Source organism: Callospermophilus lateralis, chromosome 14 (assembly GCF_048772815.1).
Source record: "Callospermophilus lateralis isolate mCalLat2 chromosome 14, mCalLat2.hap1, whole genome shotgun sequence".
Lineage (NCBI taxonomy): Eukaryota > Metazoa > Chordata > Mammalia > Rodentia > Sciuridae > Callospermophilus > Callospermophilus lateralis.
The window spans coordinates 61145391-61166555 of record NC_135318.1 but is presented as its reverse complement, the minus strand read 5'-3'; the positions used below and the strand labels follow the sequence as shown (position 1 = coordinate 61166555).

The 21165-nt window shown below is 41.2% G+C and overlaps 1 protein-coding gene across 1 annotated transcript; it reads right to left on the bottom strand.

The window, feature by feature from the left end:
- Positions 1-14024: 14024 nt before the first annotated feature.
- On the bottom strand, positions 14025-20961 carry LOC143380487 (uncharacterized protein C2orf78-like). Its single transcript, XM_076833553.1, has 3 exons — positions 20865-20961; positions 16745-17506; positions 14025-15940 (listed from the first exon to the last, which is right to left on the bottom strand). Exons 1-3 carry the CDS (start codon positions 20959-20961, stop codon positions 14025-14027), a joined length of 2775 nt encoding a protein of 924 aa, XP_076689668.1.
- Between the last annotated feature and the right edge of the window lie 204 nt (positions 20962-21165).

Sequence of the window (21165 nt, the reverse complement as noted above, 5' to 3'; positions counted from 1 at the left end):
CGCTGTATACCCATCCGGTCCGGTGCTTTTCTTGGTGGGTAGTCTTTTGATTGCTTCTTCAATTTCATCCATTGATATTGGTCTGTTCAAATTGTGGGCATCCTCCTGACTCAGTCTGGGAAAATCATATGTCTTAAGCAATTTATAGATGTCTTCACTATCTTCTATTTTATTGGAACATAGGTTTTGAAAATAATTTCTAATTGTCTTCTTTATTTCTGTAGCATTTGTTGTGATATTGCCTTTTTCATCCCGTATGTTAGTAATTTGAGTTCTCTCTCTTCTTCTCTTCGTTAGCATGGCTAAGGGTCTGTCAATATTGTTTATTTTTTTGAAGAACCAACTTTTAGTTTTGTCAATTTTTTCAATAGTTTCTTTTGTTTCAATTTCGTTGATTTCTGCTCTGATTTTAATTATTTCTTGCCTTCTGCTGCATTTGCTGTTGTTTTGTTCTTCCTTTTCTAGGGCTTTGAGATGAAGTGTGAGCTCATTTATTTGTTGGTTTTTCTTTTTTTTGAGGAATGACCTCCATGCGATAAATTTCCCTCTTAAAACTGTTTTCATTGTGTCCCATAGATTCCAATAAGTTGTGTCTGTATTTTCATTTATCTCTAAGAATTTTTTGATTTCCTCCTTTATGTCTTCTGTGACCCCTTGATCATTCAGTAACATATTGTTTATTTTCCATGTGATATAGGATTTTCCCATCCTTCTTTTATTATTGATTTCCAGTTTCATTCCATTATGATCAGATAAAATTCATGGTATTATCTCCACCCCTTTGTATTTACTGAGGGTTGCCCTATAGCATAATATATGGTCTATTTTTGAGAAGGATCCATGTGCTGCTGAGAAACAATTAAATTCACTGGATGATGGTTGATATATTGTATATATGTCAGTTAAGTCTAGGTTATTGATTATGTTATTTAGATCTGTAGTTTTGTTATTGAAATTTTGTTTGGAGGATCTGTCCAATGGTGAGAGAGGTGTGTTGAAGTCACCCATAATTATTGTGTTGTGGTCTATTTGATTCTTGAACTTGAGGAGAATTTGTTTTATGAACGTCGCAGCACCATTATTTTGTGCATAAATATTGATAATTGTTATGTCTTCTTGGTGAATGGTTCCTTTTAACAGTATATAATGCCCTTCCTTATCCCTTTGGATTAACTTAGTCTTGAAGTCGATTTTGTTCGATATGAGGATGGCCACCCCTGCTTGTTTGCGAGGACCGTGTGCATGGTATATTTTTTCCCAACCTTTCTCCTTCAGCCTGTGTATGTCTTTTCCAGTCAGATGTGTCTCCTGGGGGCAGCATATTGTTGGATTTGTTTTTTAAATCCATGTTACCAGTCTATGTCGCTTTATTGGAGAGTTTGAAGATTGGGGGTTGGAAGATGAGTGTGGGCATATTTCCCGAGGGCATCCCTGAGGTGATGTAGGAGGGTTTTGGCACACCTGAGGAATGCTAGGTGGTTGAGGTTGAATGGTGGTGGGGGAACAAGGGGTCTCCCATAAAGAAGTTTAAAGAGGCTGATCATAAGAGGATCTGGGGGCAGTCTCTGGATCCATGAAGGGCCGAAGTGAAGAGCTTAATCAAATCCAAGGAATATCTCTAGATAATTTGGTTAAGGTTGCCTTTAAGGACATAATTGTCCTTTCAAACTTTCCTGAGGACTGCAGACGATAGGGAATGTGGAAATTTCATTTTATATTTAAACTTTAGCGAATTCTTGGGTAATAAACAAAGTAACTTGGGGGCCTATATGAGACTTGAAGGTAAATCAAAACATGGAATTATTTCTTGGGAAATTATGTTGCAATGGTAAAAGCCTTCTTATTATTGGCTGAAAAGCCTATGACCTATGCAGTAAAGGTGTCTACGGAGTCTAAGAGCTATTTGTTTTTGTTACAGGGGATGTGTGGGTGAAGTCAAGTTGCCAGTTGGTGGCAGGAAGGTCTCCCTAGCTTGGTGTGTCAGAAATGAGGGTGGTCTCACATTGGTATTGGGGTTATCCTTGAGACAAGTGGTTCAGGATTGAGGAACTTGTTGGAGATACTGTAAATCTGAAGATTACAGGTTTAGTGAATTATTAAGGAATCATTGGAGGGAGCTCATATCAGGGTAAGATAATAGGACTTTAGTTTCTTCAGGGAGAAAGTGGAGATTTGTGAACATAGAGGCTTGTGATAATTAAGGTTGGTGGTAAGAGAGAATAGCCTGCTTCTCTAGCCAGTCCCCTGTATTATTTCCTAAGGAAATGTATCCCTTGCCAGCCTGATGTCCTTCACCGTGCAACGCTGCCATCTTGTGGAATAGAGGAGCAGCTTCAAGCAAATTTTTTATGTAATTAGCATTAAGAATTCCTGCTTGAGGAAGAAAACCTCTTTCCCTGCAGATTAGGATATTAGAATGAATTATGTTATAAGTGAATTTGGCATCAGTAAAAATATTGACTGATTTGTTTTTGGCTCATGATACAACTTGAGTGAGAGCAGCAAGTTCAGCTTGTTAAGATGTGGTGCCTGAGGGGAGGGGAGGAGCCTCAATGAAATGGGTGAGGACAAAAGAAGAATCTGCTGTAATCTTTCCTTGAAGTATAGCATAGCCTGCAAGGTTTGGGGACTGTTAGCACAAAAGGACCAGGCTGGATACAAACTTCATGGATCAGCACAGCTTTTATGCAGGAACAGAGTGCTGCCTTCGATGAACCCACTTCTCAGAAGGTGGAAAATGAGCCACGCGCCCAACGGGGAATCAATGCTTATGTAGGTTACAGAAAGGTGACTTAATTAATGAGTACTCCGGAAACAGGTTTGGGAGAATTTGAAAATGTGTTTTTACTCTACAATGTTTTTACTTGGAGTAGAATGGAGGGTCTGTGGTCAGCATTCAGTGTTCAACTCTTTCCCTTCAGAGTCTCATTGTAGTGTTACTGGGAAAAGATTTATTTGTGGAAGTATCAATGCTCTGGCTTCCTTTATAGGGATTTTTCTGTCACTGGCATAGAATGCAGTGGGCAATGATCAATGCCATTAATATGCTGGTTTTTCCTTTACCCCCTCTTCCCATGCCACAGTATTTTGGAGTTTGTCATTTTCTATATCCAACAGGGACTCTGTCTGGGAGCTTTCAATTATGAACCAGCTGGAGAGTCAGGGATTGGCTGATCAGTTATATGTGAAAAGGGGTTCATTAAGAAATCAAGTGAGGGGTTGGGGTTTTGGCTCAGTGGTAAAGTGCTCTCCTTGCACAGGCCGGGCCTTGGGTTCAATCCCCAGCACCACATAAAAATAAATAAATGAAATAGAGGTATTATGTCCAACTACATCTATAAAATAAATATTAAAAAAATAATATATCAAATCAAGGGTTCAGAAGAAGAGTGTGGAATCACAGGGGCAGAGGGGATTTTGGTTGGGAGAAGAGTGGCAGGGATTAATAGGGAGTCTTGCTGCTACCTAGTTAGGGGATCCAGGAGTTGTGCATGCAGTCGTTGGACTCTGGTTGGGGGAATGTTGGGGGAATTGAGAGAAATAACCAGGAGCTGAGAAGTTCTGAAAGAGAGTGTGTGATAAGAATAGTAAAAAGTTGACATAATACAAATGTCAAAAAATGTTTTTTTCTGGCCTCAGAGATCAATCAGTAGGGCTACAGTCTCTAAAACCTTGAGGCCTAGGGCCAACCTTGATAAACTAATTCTAATTGTTTGGATGAGAATGTCCTGGGGCGGGGGATATTCCCTGATTTCTGCTAGAGAAGTCTCAAGGACTCCTTTGTCTTCTTTGCCTGAGTGGAGTGACAGGAAGAAAGGCTTATTAGGGATAGGTAAGTAAAGATTTAGTGATTCCAGAAGAGAATTCTGGAGAGTAGAAATGGTGGAAGAAAAGCAATGGGGAGATGGAAGAAGATCTAAAAGATTCCCTTTTGAGGCTTCATAAAAGAGTTTGACTATGAGAGGGAATTTGGGTATGCAGATGGGAAAATACTGAAAAAGTCCTAAGAGGGAAAGCCTATCTCTTTTAGTGGAAGGTAGGGGAAGGTTCTTTAAGGCCTGGAGTCATTCTGAGGGTATTGTATGGGAGTTGGGGGGTCAGTAGGATACCTAACTATTGCAGCTGAGGGGAGCAGAGCAGGGTCTTAGATTGAGAGACCTTGTACCCTAGGAGGGCAGTCATTAAGTAGGGTTTTGGTGATGTTTGGAGAATTTGGGGGATGGGCTACTGAGCAGGACATCATCTACATGTTGTATGAGATGGCTGGGAGATAAATTTAAGGTGGACAGGTGTTGTTGGAGAGCCTGGCCAATTTAGCGGGGGCTATCTCGTATGCCCTGTGAGAGAACAGCCCAGGTGAGCTGCTGAGACACATTAGTGCCTGGGTCAGTCCAGTTAAAGGCATAAGTGAGCATGAGGCAGGATGGAGGGGAATAGTGAACAAGGTAGCTTTCAGGTGGAGCACTGAGAAATGTGTGGTGGAGGCTGGGATATGAGATAAGGGTATAGGGACTGGATACTGCAGGATATGTGGGAACACTTGCCTCATTGATTTTTCTGACATTCTGTATTTGCCAGAATTTGCCATTGGGTTTCTTTACTCTGAATATGGGGGAGTTGTGAGGAAAGGTGGTTGGTATGAGGAGATGGACCTATAATAAATGGGAGATGATTGATGTGCTTTAAACTTCTGAGAGTCAGGGAGTTAATGGATATTGGGGAAGGGAACATAGTGGTATTTTTTAGTTGGATATGAAGAGGAGAGTGGTGTTTAACTATAGGTTGAGAAGTATCCTATATTGTGGGGTTGATTCCAATGGGCAAAGAACAATCAGACGCTTAGGGGACTCAGGGACTAGATCTAGGCCAGAATGTATTAAGAAGATGGTAGTAGAGTTTAAAGGGGGGATGATGATTGAGGCTTTTACTTTGTGGAGCAGATACTGTCCCAGTAGGGAGAAGGGCAATGTGGCATAAGTATAAAGAATGGATAATGAGAAGCATTGAATTGTGCAAAAAATGGGAGTGTCTTTAGTGGATATGTAGTGGTTCCTGAGAGTCCTATAATGAGGGTGTCTGCCAAAAAAGTGGGTCCAATCCATTGTGTCAAAAGTGAACGGCTTGCCCCTTTGTCAATCAGAAATGAAACCGCATGGCTGTTCACCCACCCTGTAACCTGGGGCTCCTCAAATGGACAACCTGAGGAGGTAGAGGTAGTGGAGCCCAGGCCTCCTCATTCTTGAAACTCAATGAATGGGACATGGGAAGAGGTAGCTGCACCAAGGGTAATGGTGTCCTTGCCTGGGGATAGCTCGCCTTCCAGTGTCCTCAATGCAAAAATTATAATTTTTTTAAACTAAGCAGTGTTTTTACAGGGCAATAGTGGAGCGTCTATTGCACTGCCACAGGAAAGGATATCTTGGGAGAGGATCAATGTTTTCCCTTTTTAGGGATTGTCCTATCATTGGGTGATGTTTGCTTCCTGTTTTGGAGGTTTGTCAATTTCACATCATTGAAAAGCAGTAGGCCTAAAACCAGGAGGAATGTGGTGTATTGTTAGATTTCTGTTACTGTAACAAACACCTGGGATAATCACCCTATAAAAGAGAAAGGATTTCTTTTGTTTCACAGCTTTGGATGATTCAGTCCATAGTCAGTTGGCAAGGCAGCACAAGATGAAAGGGAGTTCATGGTGGAACAGGCTGCTTACATTATGACCTGAATGGAAGAGAGAGAAGGGTGGGGAAGAGGAGGTATTGGGCTCTATTTTCCCCTTCAATACTGGAAACCCTCAAGCCTCAATGACCAGAAGATATCCTACTAGGCACCCCCCATTTTTTCTGGTACTAGGAATTATGAGCTGTCACCAGCTCCTCTTTTAAAATCTTATTTTGAGACAGGGTCTTTAAAAAAACTTTTAAAAATTATAAATACAAAAAAGTTGCAGGGTCTGCTTACTACTCACTTCATGAAGAATACAACTGACACTAGGATTGCTGTATGTATACACATGGATTTATAACCAATGTGATCCTGCAATCTGTACATGTGGAAAAATAAGAATTCATACCCTATTTGAATCAAATGTATGATACGTCAAGATCATTGTATTGTCTTGAGCAACTAATAAAATATAAAAAAATACATAAAGTAAATGTGTAAACCAAATAGAAAATGATAAAATCCCTGACCTGAAGTACACCAAAGGACCCTAAAATTTCTTATGGCATTTAACTCTTTCAGAAATTCTCAACCTTGAGATGCAACATTTAACTTAAACAAAGATTTTGAATTACTTAATATAAATTATATAGTGCATAGCTAACTAGCCAGAAAATAAGGAAAAGAGTATTTATAAAATACAACCAATCCATCAGGAACACATTTACTCACTAATTTTAACAAACACACATATTAAAGATCTTTAAACGCATGAGGAAGAAAATGTCTTCCAATCCTGACATTTCCTTGCTGACAGGAGATATCAGTCCTTAAAAAAAAAATATAGGTGGTGCTCCAAACCACAGATTACTCTTCATGTTATGGTTTTACATATATGGTTTTACGGCCACCTTTTTCTTGAATGCCCACATTTTGTGGGCTTAATGCCCACCTCTTCAAAGGCTAAATCACCTCCCTTCTTAAGGGACAACATCTTCAGGTAATCCCAATTCCATGTGAAAAAGAAGATAATTTACCTACAATACTAACGTACAATTTTAAAATTGCAATGCATTTGTGTATTTACCTATATTTGAACAGTTCATCCCATCTTTGTCTTCCCAAGTATGTAGTTTTCAAATTCTCTTTTTATTTTCCCAATGGGTTCACAGCAAACATCTTACCAGTGTGAACAATGTCTTTAATACACATTCCGTTTCTGCTTTCTGTTAACCTCTGTTCCCTAGCAATGTTCCACATAAACTGCTGTAGTGTTTCAATGCATGCAACCCACCTAAATCCTCCGAAGGATCTTGCTGAATTTTTAAAAAATATTTATGTTTGAGCTTAAGTGGACACAGTATCTTTATTTTATTTTTGTGTGGTTCTGAGGATCAAACCCAGTGCCTCATGCATGCTAGTGAGCACTCTACCATTGAGCCACAACCTCAGCCCCTTTGCTCATCTTTTAAAGTCATTTGTCCTTCTGATGGCTGTAAACCAACATCTATGAAATCTATCAAAACAGGATGTGTTCGTTTTCACTGTAGATCCATTGGCTAGCATAGATTCCCAACCATGATAGCTAATGAAGGCATCTAATCTTGAGGCTTTATGCTTCTACCTCAGACTACCTTGTGAAGAATTCTTGGTCCCAGGAACATAATGGTTGGTTTAGTTTTGCACATCGTGGTTATCACCATAATTGGCTAGACCATCCATGGAATTGATTTTGGGCACAAGGAGACAGCATTGACCTCAGTAATATGTGAGCAACCGGGAATATGTATTGAATGTCCACTGGGGTCACAAAACAATGTCGGCACTGAGAAGGGAGCGGGAAGCAAGTCAGAAATCTCCTGTCTTTCTGGACATCATATTCTAGTGGGCAAAGAAAGACAATAAACCAACCAAACCATATCAGAGAGGGGTCAGGACTATCAAGAAAACTGAAACAAGACCAACTGATACAGGGTAACTGGGTAGCTCCTTAGAATGGATATACAGGGAAGTTCTCTCTGAGGAGGTGACATGAATGATAAGATGGAACCAGCCAAGTGAAGAGCACTACAAAAGCACCTCATGAGAGTAATCAGCTGGGCAAAGGTCTGGAGTGGAACTGCAGATGTTCTGAGGGTGTGGCTGGAGAGTAGCAAGGAAGAAAGAAAATGGGAGATGAGGTCAGTGAGGCCACAGTGGCTGAATCCCTCTGCAATCCAGGTAAAGAGTGTGACTTCTAATGCTAAGCCTCACAGGAGATCATTGGAGGATTTTAGGTATTTTTTCCAGATACCTAATACATGGAGAGGAAAATAGAGACAGGAATTAGGGATATTTGGAGCAATTGAGAATTAGTTGACACTAATAAAATGTGACTGTTCTGGGTAGGACCTATGTACCATATGGAGGTTTGAGGGTTTCTTATCGTTAATAAAACTGAGAAGAGAGTATAGAAGGACCTCAGTGACAGATAGTATGGTAGGGTGAACCAAAATGAGTCTCAGTCATCCTGATCAGTACAAAATGTAGGGATGGGGTTATGCTTGAGACAATAATCTCAGTATAAAAACTGAGGATTTAGGTCAGGGAGAATGTGATGCTATGTTATACCAAGTCTCTATAGGTTCTTCAGACCACATTTTAGACTAGTTTTAGAGTGTATGATGACGCTGAGACTGCAAAATAGAATTAAGTGAATGAAAACAAATTGTTATGAAGCTTGGGAACAGGAGTGGCAAACAGCATTCAAATCTGCATATTTCAGTATGTACAAATTATATTGCTCTCAATAATGATCTTACCACATGCTATAAATTTTGATCTGGTCACACCAACAGTGGCAGCCCTGCCACCAATGAACTTGTGTGCTGAGTCAATGTCCCAGGAGACAGTCCTGTTCTGGAACTTCTGTCTGGCCACCTGGAGAGGAGCTGGTGTAGGAAGGCCTTTTAGATGAGTCCTGTGGTCTACTCAGGAGGGAGACAGACACAGGCCTGATTAGACCCCTGGTAGAACAGCAGGTCAGAGCTGGAGAAATAAGCAGTGCCCTGGTGGTCTGCATTTTTTAAGTTTCTCAGCTTTAGCCCTTGGTCCCAGAGCTCAGCTGCCCAACCCATGTATGTCTAACTTCCCATTCTTGTGGTTGTTTGTCGGGTGCAGTTACATTGGTCACATATTCACACATGAACATAGAAAACTTATGTCCCATTCATTCTACTGCCTTTCCTATTCCAACCTTCTTCCATCCCTTCATTCCTCTTTCTCTAATCCAGTGAACTTCTACTCTTCCCTCCCCCATCCCCCAACATTCTTTGTTAGCATCCGCATACCAGAAAGAACATTCGGTCTTTGGTTTTGGGGGGACTGGCTTATTTCTCTTAGCATGACAGTCTCCAGTTCCATCCATCGACTGGCAAATGCCACGATTTCATTCTTCTTTATCACTGAGTAATACTCCATTGTATATAGATACCACATTTTCTTTATCCATTCATCTGTTAAAGGGCTCTGTTGGTCCCATCATTTAGCTATTATGAATTGAACTGCTGCAAACATGAATGTTTCAGCATTAATATAGTATGCTGATTTTAAGCCCTTTGGGGATATGCCATTCAACAAACATGTACTGATCAACTCTTATTTTTGAGACACGGTTTAAGACATAGGACACATGGAAATGAACAACATATGAGAAAATTTTGTGCCCTCAAGGGTCTTACATTTTAGGAATTGAAGGGCAAGGGAGTGATGGGAAGTCTAAACCATAAAGACAACAAAGAATTAAATTACACAGTGTATTGAAAGGTTCACATCACTGCAGGAGATGTGGTCCCTGGTGAAGGGAATCAGATGGAAGGAAGGGAGAAACCCTGAGAGGTGATTGCAGTTTCAAAGAGTGTAGTGAGACAATGCCTCATTGAAAGGTACAATTTGAGAAGAGGCTTGACGGAGGTAAGGAGCATTTTTTAGGCTTGGAACAGCAAGTGGGCTCAGGGGTTCTGGGGTGGAGTGATTGAAGGGAGCATAGCAGTGGATCAGGCAGAGCCAGAGTCTTTGAAGCAGTACAGCCTGTTTTTGTGAATAAAGTTTTATTCAAACAAAGCTAAAGTTCATGTGTTCTCTCTATTTTGCATGGCCACATTCATGCTACAAGTGCAGAGTGGAGCTATGGAGACAGAGACAATCTGGCTCACAGACAGTTATGTATTTACCATCTATCTGTCTTTTTATGGAAAATGTGTGTGTCCCCGATCATTGATAGAGAAAGGCAGTAAATGGTTAGGGATTATGTTACAGCAGAAATGGAGGAATGGAGTTAGAAGTGGGTAGTATTCTAGATGTCATGTGAAGAGAGGGCAGATAAAATTTAGGAAAATTCCAAGTGTGTGGTTGGGAGAGAGAAAAAGGAGTCAAAGGATGTCAAAGGTTTCTGGCTTGGACAACTGGAAAGATGATGCTAAGGAAGACAAGGAAACTGTGTATAGACCCGACACCCCACCCCCACCCACAGGGGAAGAAGAGCAAACAGGAGATTCCTTCTCAAATGTGTTCAGAAAGAAGATACAAAAAAAGAAAAAGACATATTTGGACTAGAGGCCATGTCCCCATTCTCCACCTGTCCCGCAGACTACTCCCCCTTCCTGTGGCCAGATGTCCTTCCCCCATGAACCTTGAGATTGCTTCTCACTCAAACACCAACATAGCAAGCAAAGACACCAGGTGCCATGGTTGTTACAGGAGACTCACAGTCTGTCTCAGAGTCTTAACTAGTTTGGGGGAAAGGAAGCTCTGCTTCAGGGAACAGAAACCTGCAACGTTCTCAATTTAAAATAATTATGTTATCCATCAAGATTTCAGAAAGTAGCAGGCAGTAGTGCAGTTTGGAGTCTCCCAAAACAAAGAGAAGAAAAAGACACATTTGGCCTAGAGGCCATGGAAATAGACGAAAGAAAGCCAAACCCTGGAGTAGATTTACTACAAAAGTAGAGAACACAGTGTTCCCTAGGAACCTCAGAACAAGAGGATAGGGCCAACCACCAGCAGGAGGCACCAGACCTGCCTGGCAGCAGCACTTGCAGCAGAGGAAATGGGAGACAGGAGGCTTTCAAAGCTCCAGCAGGCATTTCTGCAAAGCACTGTGGGCCAGCAGGAGAAGAGCAGCTGAAACTGAGAGGGGTTCTGGCCAACCCCAAAGTGAGTGCAGTAGGTCTCCTACAATATGTACTATAGGATGTATAATCAGTATGGTACAACAGCTATTTACATAGCATTTACATTGTAGTTATGATAAGTAATTAGAGATGATTTAGATCATTTGAATGTGTGCAGTCTCTCTTCAACTCTGTGGAATTTGGTGTCTGTGAGGTGTCCCGGGTGCAGTTCTCTGTGGATACTGAGGGGCAGCTATAAGTACAAATATCGCACATTCAAATCAGAAGGGATGACAGTGTCCAGCCCCTCTACTCTCTTGAAAAATGAACAGCCAATGCTCCTTTTCAGGACATGGCCTCACCCAGAGGAGAAATCGCTGGGAGGCACAATAGACACAAAGGATAAACCTCCAGGTGGAAACAGCCAGAAAATTTTAGAAAATAAGCAGATATGTTTTTACTAGTTCAAGAAGGAGGAGGAGGAGAAGGAGAGCAGAGGGAGAATGGGGAGGGACAGAACTGGAGGGGAGAAGAAGAGGTGGAGGAAGGAGAGGTGGAAGTTTCTGTTCCATCACATAAGAAACTCTGTCCTCAACCATACTTTCACAAAGAAAGTGCATTTTGCATAAGAAGTGCATAGAAAGAAAAGAAGGAAACCAAATCCCAAATAAAGGTATTCTAAGAAACAGGAGAATCGCATCGTCTCAAGACGATGAAAACAAGTCAGAAGAGAACCCCCCAAGCACATCAGATAGTAGCCCACTCTTTCAAAACTAGCTAAAAACCAGAAGGCCTAGCAATGCAAAATAGGACAGAGCCTGAGAGGGGAATGGAAAATTATATCATGGATATAGCTTTCTGTTTGGGATGGTGAAAAGTTTTGGATTTGGATAGTGGGTAATGCTTGAATAACATTGTGCATCTACTTAATGCTGTAGTTATCCACATAAAAATGGTTGAAATGTTGAGTTTTATGATTCATAATAAAAAAGAACAACATAAATGGAAATTAGATGAGACGGTAGAAATCAAAAGAAGACCAATCTAAAAGGGAACACATGAATGAACATAATAGATAATGTCTAAAATGAAAGAATAATGATATTTTTTTAAAAAAATGAAATGCATGATAAAAAATATCCCAGAGACCTGGTAAACAGGAAAAGCAAGAAAGCCAGGCAAATTCTACAAAGAAGAATGCAAATACACATAGGAATTTAATATGTCATAAAGGTTACATTTCAAATCTGTAGGACAGATAATTCAACAAATTGTGATACATACGTTTTGGGGTTAAATATCTCTGGAAGTTTCCAAAATGTGGGAAAAGGCAATGTCTCCTGTGGGAAGAGTGGTGAAGATGGTGACTGGCAATTTGGAGGGAATGGGTAAAAGCTGTTGGGGCTGCTGGGTCCTGCAGCTGTTGGCAGGTTGATCCTTGTGCATGCGCACTCTGCTTGTGTTGGGTGGAGATGGAAGCCAAGGAGTGATTATTTTTCTTGTGAGTTCGGTTCATGGCAATGGTCCCTGAAGACAGCGCTTGCCAGAATCAATGGAAGAGGACCTGACAGGCTTCTCAGTTCAGTATTTATCGCCCTTTCCTGTGTGATCTCTCTCCTTCACCCCCTACCCCAACATCTCTATACTGTGGTCTGAAAGCCAGGTTGGCTGCCTGCAGGGGGCCCTTGCCAACACTGAGGACTTGAGGACACAAGCCTCAGATTGAGGCCTTGCTTCTCGACCATTAGTAAAGTGTCAGAGTGATACTGGCCTTGTGTGTGAAGGTTAATTCAAGTAGTGCATCTCTGCTGTCCTGGTGCATGGGTGTTGAGTCAATGGTGATTTATTCCAGGCCATGTTCTGGGTGGGCCTCATGCTGCTGCAGTTCACTTGGCCAAGTCCCAGGTGATCAGCTTCCCTCAGGGTAACTGTGAACCCTCTGACACCCCTGGTAGATTCCCTGTGTTTTGTATTCACCTTTCCCAGCTAGGATCTTAAGTGACCCAAACGTGGTGGAGCTGTGCCCTGAATCTTCTTTTGTAAAATATCTTTCAGGTAGGCCAAAAAATAGGCCATTCTCCATGAGAGTTTTTTGTTTGATTTCTGCATTTGTTCTGGTCAACCTGAACCCGTCTCCTATCATTTTCAACTTGATAGACATTTTATCATTTTAACCCTAGTTTCCAACATTGTGTTATTGGTCAGCCATTTTGCCAATTCCTGATTCTTCCAGTAAGCCCATACATCTCTCTTCTTTTTGCCTTCCTAGTGCTAGATCATATGCCTTCCTCTTTCCCCCATTCCTAGCCTTTACTTCAATTGTCCTGGCCAACTTTGAGTTCCTTTCTTCTCATGCAGGCTGTGATCCCCACCGCTACCAAACTAAACCACACTTAACAGCCATTCAAACTCAAAACTCCTGTTTATTATCTATTCATCAATTCCATTACATTTCTTTATTCAATTTTATTAAGTTTTAAAAGTATATTGGAAGGAGTACATATTCATACATCTATGAGGACAAATGTTTGATAGCCAAGTGGTAACACAAGGCTTCTTTATTATCTATTAACCAATTCTATTGAATTTCTTCAATCAATTTGACTAAATTTTAAAAATATATTAGAATTAATACATTTGTATCTTTATATCTACATATTTATAAAATTTGTATCTACACATGTGGAAAACTATGTGATGCCCAAGCAGTACCAGAAAGCATCTTGATTACTTATCTCTCAAACAATTCTACTACATTTCTTTATTCAACTATATTGTCTTAAAAATCTATAAGTGAATACCTTTGTATCTATGTACCTCTCTGTATATATATGTGGAAAACTATTTGGTATTCAAATGGCAACATAAAGCCTCTTTATTACTTACCCTCTCATCAATACTATAGGATTTCTTTATTAAACTATATTACCTTTTCAACTGTGCCTAATGAATAAATTTTCATCTATCTATCTATGTGTATATGAGAACACCATTTGGTACCCATGTAGTACCCAAAGGCCTCTTTATTTTCTAACAATTGTCAGTGGTACCAGAAGGCCTCTTTATTATGTATTAGTGAATTATATCCCATTTCTTTATATAATTTTATTAAACTGTGAAAGCATCTGAGAATAAATAAATGTGTATCTCTCTATCTATATACATGTGGAAAACTATTTGGTCCCTAAGTGGCACCACTGATCGCAGCAGCTCTTAAATTATGTAGCCATAGTAGCGAGAAATCTCCATCTCTCTTTCCCTCTCAATGAAACACTGCACTCTCCCCAAAGCAGTGTACTTGGCAGCATTCTCACGCTCTTGTTGAGCCTTCTTCTTCATGGCTTCCCTCTCTGGCCTCTGCTGTTTGGTGATGGGAGTTGATACTACTTGCCCAGAAACATTGGGTTTCCTCCATGGAATTGGTTGTAAGGCAAAGTCTTGGAGAAGATATTGGTTTTGAGGCTTGGGCGGTTGTGACTGGGGCTTGGTCCCAACATTGGGAACTGGTTGCCAATGGAGAGAAGTGCAAGATGATGTTTTGTAGGGTGCAGGCCCAGAAGCAGCAGACCGAGGGACACTAGGCTGGGTAGAAGCACTCACACCTGACTGAATGGCATGAGTCAAAACGGGGTGAGCTGGCTTGGCAGGACGCATCCAAGATGGGTTGGCAGTAGCTGGTTGGGATTGGTTGACTGCCATGGGTTGAGCTGAGCTAGCAGGGCCAGGCTGGGCAGGGTAAGCCCCAGTGGGTCTGCGTGAGGCCAGAGATTGTGGCCTCCGATTGATTACTGGTCGAGGTGGAGGTTTCTCCAGGGTCAGAAAAGGCAAAGGTACCAATTTAACCTTCCCAGGTGGTGGAGGCTCATAAATGGATGGAGAGGGACCCTTTCCTTCAGCACTAATATCTGGATTCTGGGCTTTGACTTGTGATTTCTCAGGACCCTTAACTGCCAGCCATGGTTTCCTAGCTGGGCATGGACGGGGGTCTTGGTTACGGCCTGAGTTTCCCGGGGCCCGGGAGGAAGACAGCCCAGTTTTCTTATCATTCTTCTTCCCCAATGCATGGAAAACCTGCACCGACTCCAGCATGTGCATGCCGAGACAGCTCCGAGGCTTCTTAAAGGCCTCTTGGCAAAGGTCAGGTTGGTTCCTCTTCCCCTTCGGTTTGGGCAGAGTTGGCTTCTCTTCTGCCTTGACTTTATTGCCTGGCTGCTTCCTCTCCTGGGCTTTCCTGGAGCTGTTTTCTCTGGTCCTCTTGGTCTTTTCCTGCCCATGGCCCTTAGCCTTGCTGTTCCTGCTGGATGCAGCTTTCTGAGCTTTGCTGATAGAGTGCTCGGCAGTGTGCATAGGAGCCCTGCTACTGTCTGCATCCCTGTGAGAAATTTCTCCTCTTAATGTGCATTCCAGATCCCTTGGCTGCATTTTGGCCTGAGGAGTTCCATCAGGACACTCCGAGGCTTTATGTTTGTTCTTCCTCATTGGCTCACTAGGACCCTTTAAGGCACTTGTGATTTCCTGCCCCTGCTTTTCCATGATGGTTCTGGTATCATTGGATTTTGTTACTGTGGGACTTTCAGGTTGTTCAAAGTCTTTTAAGGAACTGAAAAGCTCAGGAAGGTGAATATCCCCCACCAGTGCAGTGAGGTCTGCATAACCACTGCTAAATTCAGTCCCATTTCCAAGTGTGCCTTGGTCCTCAAGACTCAGGCTACTCCTTTCTAGATGGGTATTTTCAGAATGTGGCTTCTCCTCTTGGTCCAGAGGACCAATGGAGGCCAGAAGCTGGTGGATTTCAGGGATGTCTAAAGGGAGTAGTGGAGGATCCTGGCTCTCCATGGCAATCTGGTAGGCATCCAGTGGCTCTGAGAGCATGGTGTTAATCTCACACAAATTCTTAATCTCTGTCTGTTCCTGGCTTTGATTTGGAGGCAATGCCAATAAATCTGTAGAACTCTGGACTGGAGTTATTGTGGTAATGTCCCCAAGTTCAGTTTGTGAGTTTTTCTCAATTATTTGGCTTTTTCTCTTATTGCAGATGTGTGGGAATTCTGGAGGCTGTGGCAGACAAAATGTCTGACTTGGAGGTTGCACTCCCAAGGAAGCCTCCATCCCTAGGGAAGTTTCCATCCCTACAAAGGAACCAAGGAAGATGGTAAGTAGGATGCTCCCCCTTCCCAGAAATACACTATTCAGGGAAACCACCTATGGTGGAGAAAGCATTTCTATTAGCTCTTTTTAAGGACCACTGACAGGTATCTGTTAAGAGTTGCATATTAGTTACAGGTGATCCCTTGAAGTCTTACTTTTGGGCTGGTTCATCACCATGGCAGCATGGGTTTCTGGTAGAGCACTTGTCTCCTCTGTGGGAAACACAGAAAATCTGTTTCATGAAGTCTCTCGTCCTCATATCTGGGCCTCTCAATTCTCTCCACTCTCCCCAGAATGTAAGAACACTTAACACCATGAACTAGGAGAGGGTGCAGCTGTTGCTCATGAAATCAATGTGAAAGGTCAGGGGTTTTGGACTCCTGCTTTGGACAGCATCTCTACATATAGAGGTTAAACCTGCAGTCAATTAAGGATCAATTAAACTGTCACATCCTGATATGTGTTGATTGATTTTTCTAAACCAAAGTAAAATTAGGGAAATATATTTATAGTGTGGTTGTGTAGCTGGACTGAGTGCAAAAATAGTGAACAGCCGCTTCCTTCCGTGTGCTCCTAGAGGTCTCTTAAATGCAAGGATGGCCATTATGCTGTCCTGCATGCTTCTCTGACAGAGTCTGAAAATGGGGACTGCTGAACAAGATTGTGATTAAAATCTCAGCACTTGAATTCTAGGGATGTGTGGACCCACAGTTACCAGCTGAAAACTGGACCCTCGTTTCGAGTGGTAATCTTATTCCTTCCCCTTTTTTGGTGTCTGTACTCACCTTGAAAATTTGTTCCTTCTATACTTTGAGTGGACACAGAGTAGTAGGTCACAGGTGTAGGGACTGAGGGTAGGACATTTGTGGGCTGAACTTCCTTCAGCACTGTCACCATTTCTGGTTGAGGGGCAGTGGCACTACTTCCTGCATATGGCACAGAGCCATAGGATTGCAGGCAGGGCCAATGTTCTCCAGAGAGCAGAGTCCCCAGAGAGTTTTGATCATAGTAGTAGACCTGGCTTCCTTCTTGGTGGGGTAGTGAGAGGCAATGTCCTTGATTTGGAATCTGAGATAGTGTCACCTGGACGAGCCTACCAGATAGTAGTGTATATCCAGGGATCACGACATTGGCTTCGGAAGTTTTGTCATACTGGGATGTCATTGATAGGGAAGAATCTGCTGTGTTCTGGTCAGTGACAGTCAGATTAAAGTCCTCAAGTGAAGATGAGCTCTTTTCAGCACTTCCTGGGATATACCACTCAGAAATACTTGGATAGGGGGCAGGTGCCATGGGAATCAGGTTCTGGCCAGTAACCTTAGACACCGTAGCTGTGCTAGCATGTTGATAAAGGTAGGCACTGCCCATGAGTGGCTGAAAGGAGGTGCCACAGGTTGAGGGCAGTAACCATGCTGAAGTTTCAGCTGGAGCAGAGGCTCTGGAGAAGTTGCAGACCCCTCCTGTCATGGACGCTGCATTGGTCACCACAGGAAGAGAGAGCTGCAGAGAATCAGCATTTCCATGTAAAGAAGAATTTTGGAAATTTTCTGTAGGAAGAAGAGGTGGTGAAAATATTGATGAGACAGGCAGATTCTTACAATATTCGACGAATAATGTCGTCTTAATGTTTTAGTAATCAGGAAGGCCCTCATTCTAATAATCATTGAGAGACCCCAAATCCCTCCATTTAGGATGGCTGCAACTACTCTTCTGATAACCTGCCTTTTCTGTCAAATTGGGCACAGAATTCCGAAGTGGTCTGCTTCACACGTGGTTCCCCAAAAGCATCTTTTTCCTCTCCTATGGTTCCTTTGAGCCTGCACTAGTATTGACTCCTGAATTTGCCCTAGAACTGAAGCATTTTCGAACTCAGAGAAAACTCCAACATTACCAGTTAGCAAATGAGTACACCAAGGGTCAGTGAAGTGAGATCGACTTGTTCACAATCAGCAACAGATTATGGAAACTTACTTCCTGGCCAGGACTCTTGTTCCAAAGACCAGAAATCTGGAGAAACAGAAATTTGTTTTTCCCTGTTCATAGAAAATCTACTGATATCACCACAGTGATGTTTAGTATCTCCTTTTGTTTGTCCAGGTCACATGATATTTCCTGGAGTTCAGTTTTACCATCCAAATGATAATTTAAGCGTCATTCTTTGCCCTCTTTCAGCCTAACTGCTGATCCTACATGAAAATGACTACCTGAAATTCAGTTTCTCAAGAAATGCTTCTTGAAAGAAATGGAAACTTTCTGAGCTTCAGGTTACTCATCTTTAGTGTGGTTATCACAATACCAACAGTGATAATTCATCCATGAATAAAAGTCATATTACATAAGATTCATGTGGGGGCTGAGGTTAAGGCTCAGCATTTGGGTGCTTGCTTAGCACATGCGAGGCCCTGGGTTCAATCCTCAGCAGCATGTAAAAATAAGTAAAATAAAGGTATTGTGTTGAACTACAACTAATAAATAGATATTACAAAAAGTTTCATTTGGAGGGAGTTACAGTATGTTCTGGAAAGATAGAAGCAAAAGTGAAAAACAGCTCAGAACTAAGAGGAATGACTAGATAGTAATGAACATATGGATATGTAGCAAAAGTGAGTGTATATCAAATTTGCTAAGAAATGAGTTCTGTTATCATGCATACAATATTATGAAAGTGAATGTTTCTCTTTGATTTTAGTGAATACTGTTAATCAAAACAAAGCTCATGATTGAAGGTGAGTTTGAATGCATTCTCAAGCAGTACATATAGACAGAGAAACTATACTAAAAATGTGTGTAATTTTAAGTAAAGTGAACACAAATTTGAAGTAAAGTGAACACAAATTTAAGTAAAGTGAACAGATGGGTAGCCATATGGAAAAGCGAAAACCGAAGCCAAAACCCACTATGAATCTGGGCATGGTATGGTGGGTCTCTGGTCCCAACACTCGGGAACCTGAGGCAGTGGGATTGCAGGAATTCAAAGCCACTCTGGGCAATTCAGCAAGATGTTATCTGAGAAAACAAATAAAATGTCCTGGAGATATAGCTTGTGTATCATGCTTGCCTAGCATGCATGAGACCCTGTGTTCAATCCTCAGAACTGGAAAGAAGAGAAGAAAGGAAGAAAGAATGAATGAGAGGAAGGAAGGAAGGAATAAGGAGCAAGTCAGGGAGGGAAGGAGAGAGAAATGGAGGGAGTGAGGGAAAGAAGAATGGAAGGAGGACAGAAGGAATTTCCGAAAGAAATTTTGTACATACTAGAGAAAAAAACAATAAGTGTAAAGTAATTTTATTACTGTTCTTGTTTCTCTTCTTCTAAGGATTACCCACACCAAATAAAAGACATTAATCCCACTAGGTAGATATTTCATTTAATACCAACACATTTTTTGATAATCCTTTTTGGTTATAAAAAAAAAGTGGAAAATGCTTTAACAAAATCATAGAAGCCTAGTTTATTATCACATTTAGTGGAAAATCTTGTCCCTAAAGTCTGAGAAAACCATCACAGTATAATAAAATAACAAATTTAAAACAATTTTTGTCTTTTATTCTGACATTTCCTTCTCCCATTTTATTAAAACAAAATTAAAACAAAAATGTTTGAGCTACCCTACACCCCAGCCCCAAACAATTATTTGAAATGTAGACAAAACAAAAAGTCTTCAGATAATTATTTAAATAAACTTGGAATTAGAGATGTGAGCTTGAATTTTTATTCTCATATAGTTCTTTCTTTTGGTTCTTAGATTTCAAAATCATCAATGACTATTTGTATATTGTCTGTTTTAGAAAAAAAACTGTTGTAAAGATGGAAAACATCTTCACCTTGACAGCTTATATCACACAAAGGAATGTGTCCTTCTGATGCAGGTTTGGACAAGACATTTTTTAGAAATCCCTGTAGTTTAAAAATCAGAACAAAATAGGACATGGAAAATGCCATTTCTCCAGCTCTGTCTAGAACCACTTTCCTTGGCATGTTTGGAGGAAGAGTCATTTCTAAAACATACTTCTAATATGTTCATGTTTAAACTGTCAACATTGTCGGTTTTCAAAGAGGTCATAGGAAAAACTGTAACAGCCAAGTGTGACTTTTGTGATAACCTGCTTACCCTAGTGATACCCCAATTCAAGCCTTAGTTTCCTTGCTGGTCCGTTAATCTAAACATTCTCTAAACCAGCCTCTGGGAAGATTCACTCTATGTTGTCTGTTGGTTTAAATCAAATCTTTGCTTTTCTTCCACATCCATCCCAACCAACCTCTTTTTTCTTGAGAACATCATTCTCTTCATCTCTACTATTCTAACATTTTCTTCTCCCTTATTTTTATATTTTTTTCCTCCACTGAATTCCTGTTGCCTTGTGCTTAAACAGTCACAAACTTGCTTTCCCAAGAACATCTGCCTCCTTACAGCCCTGTCCTCCTGCTCTTCTCTCCCTATTTCTCTTTTCACCTAGTTTAAACAGAAAACTCCCAAATATGTGAATGTCCCTTTGATGAAGAGTACTAAATTTGAAATACTGAAGTGGAAATCTTGGTGAAGGGAAACTGTTACAGAGGAAATCCCTTGGTTTCCACCCTGCCTAGGATTTGTCTCTTTCAGTTGAAACAACACAACCATGAAATCTGATTTCATTCTCTACAAACATGCCCCTCAAGATGCAAGAAAAGTAAGGGGCCAGAACATGGCAATCTGTTATCCTCATGTAGCAAATCAAGAAACAGATTTTGTGAGAGAGTAAGATAGTCCAGTTCTATACACAGTACATGTCAAATTCCAAATGAAATTAGGTGTCCAGTTTTCTAGTTCCATCCTTTCCCCTATTATTCTAAGCTCTTTTGACTCCATTAGTAAATTGAGGAAGGTAAAAGTCTAATGAAAAACTTTTAAATGTTTCTTTCCTTACCTGACATGGTCAGAGAAGAGGTCACATCAATTGCAGATACAAAGGATGAGGAGACCACCCCAGAGGATGTGTGGGTGGCTGAGGGTAGAGAATACATGTTTCCTAGTATGGAGATCACTGGTCACTGTTTACTGGCCACTCTAATGACTGGTTACTGGTCACTGGTCACTTGCGATGATCCAAATTTGTTTACAACTGCATAGCAAGCCTAAGATTCTAGCAGGTGGCAGTAGGTTTGGTGGGAGAATGATGTCACAGAACTGTCCGTTTAAAGGTATGAAGTAGCCAATAGGGTGGTCAG

What these genes read in the sequence shown, in the direction of transcription:
- LOC143380487 (XM_076833553.1), bottom strand. Translation starts at nt 20,961, where the DNA reads ATGTATTCTCTACCCTCAGCCACCCACACATCCTCTGGGGTGGTCTCC. An exon ending in CTCTTCTCTGACCATGTCAG is followed by an intron (nt 17,507 to 20,864) that starts GTAAGGAAAGAA and finishes TTCTTCCTACAG; the next exon opens with AAAATTTCCAAAATTCTTCT. An exon ending in AGAAGGAACAAATTTTCAAG is followed by an intron (nt 15,941 to 16,744) that starts GTGAGTACAGAC and finishes GTTCCTTTGTAG; the next exon opens with GGATGGAAACTTCCCTAGGG.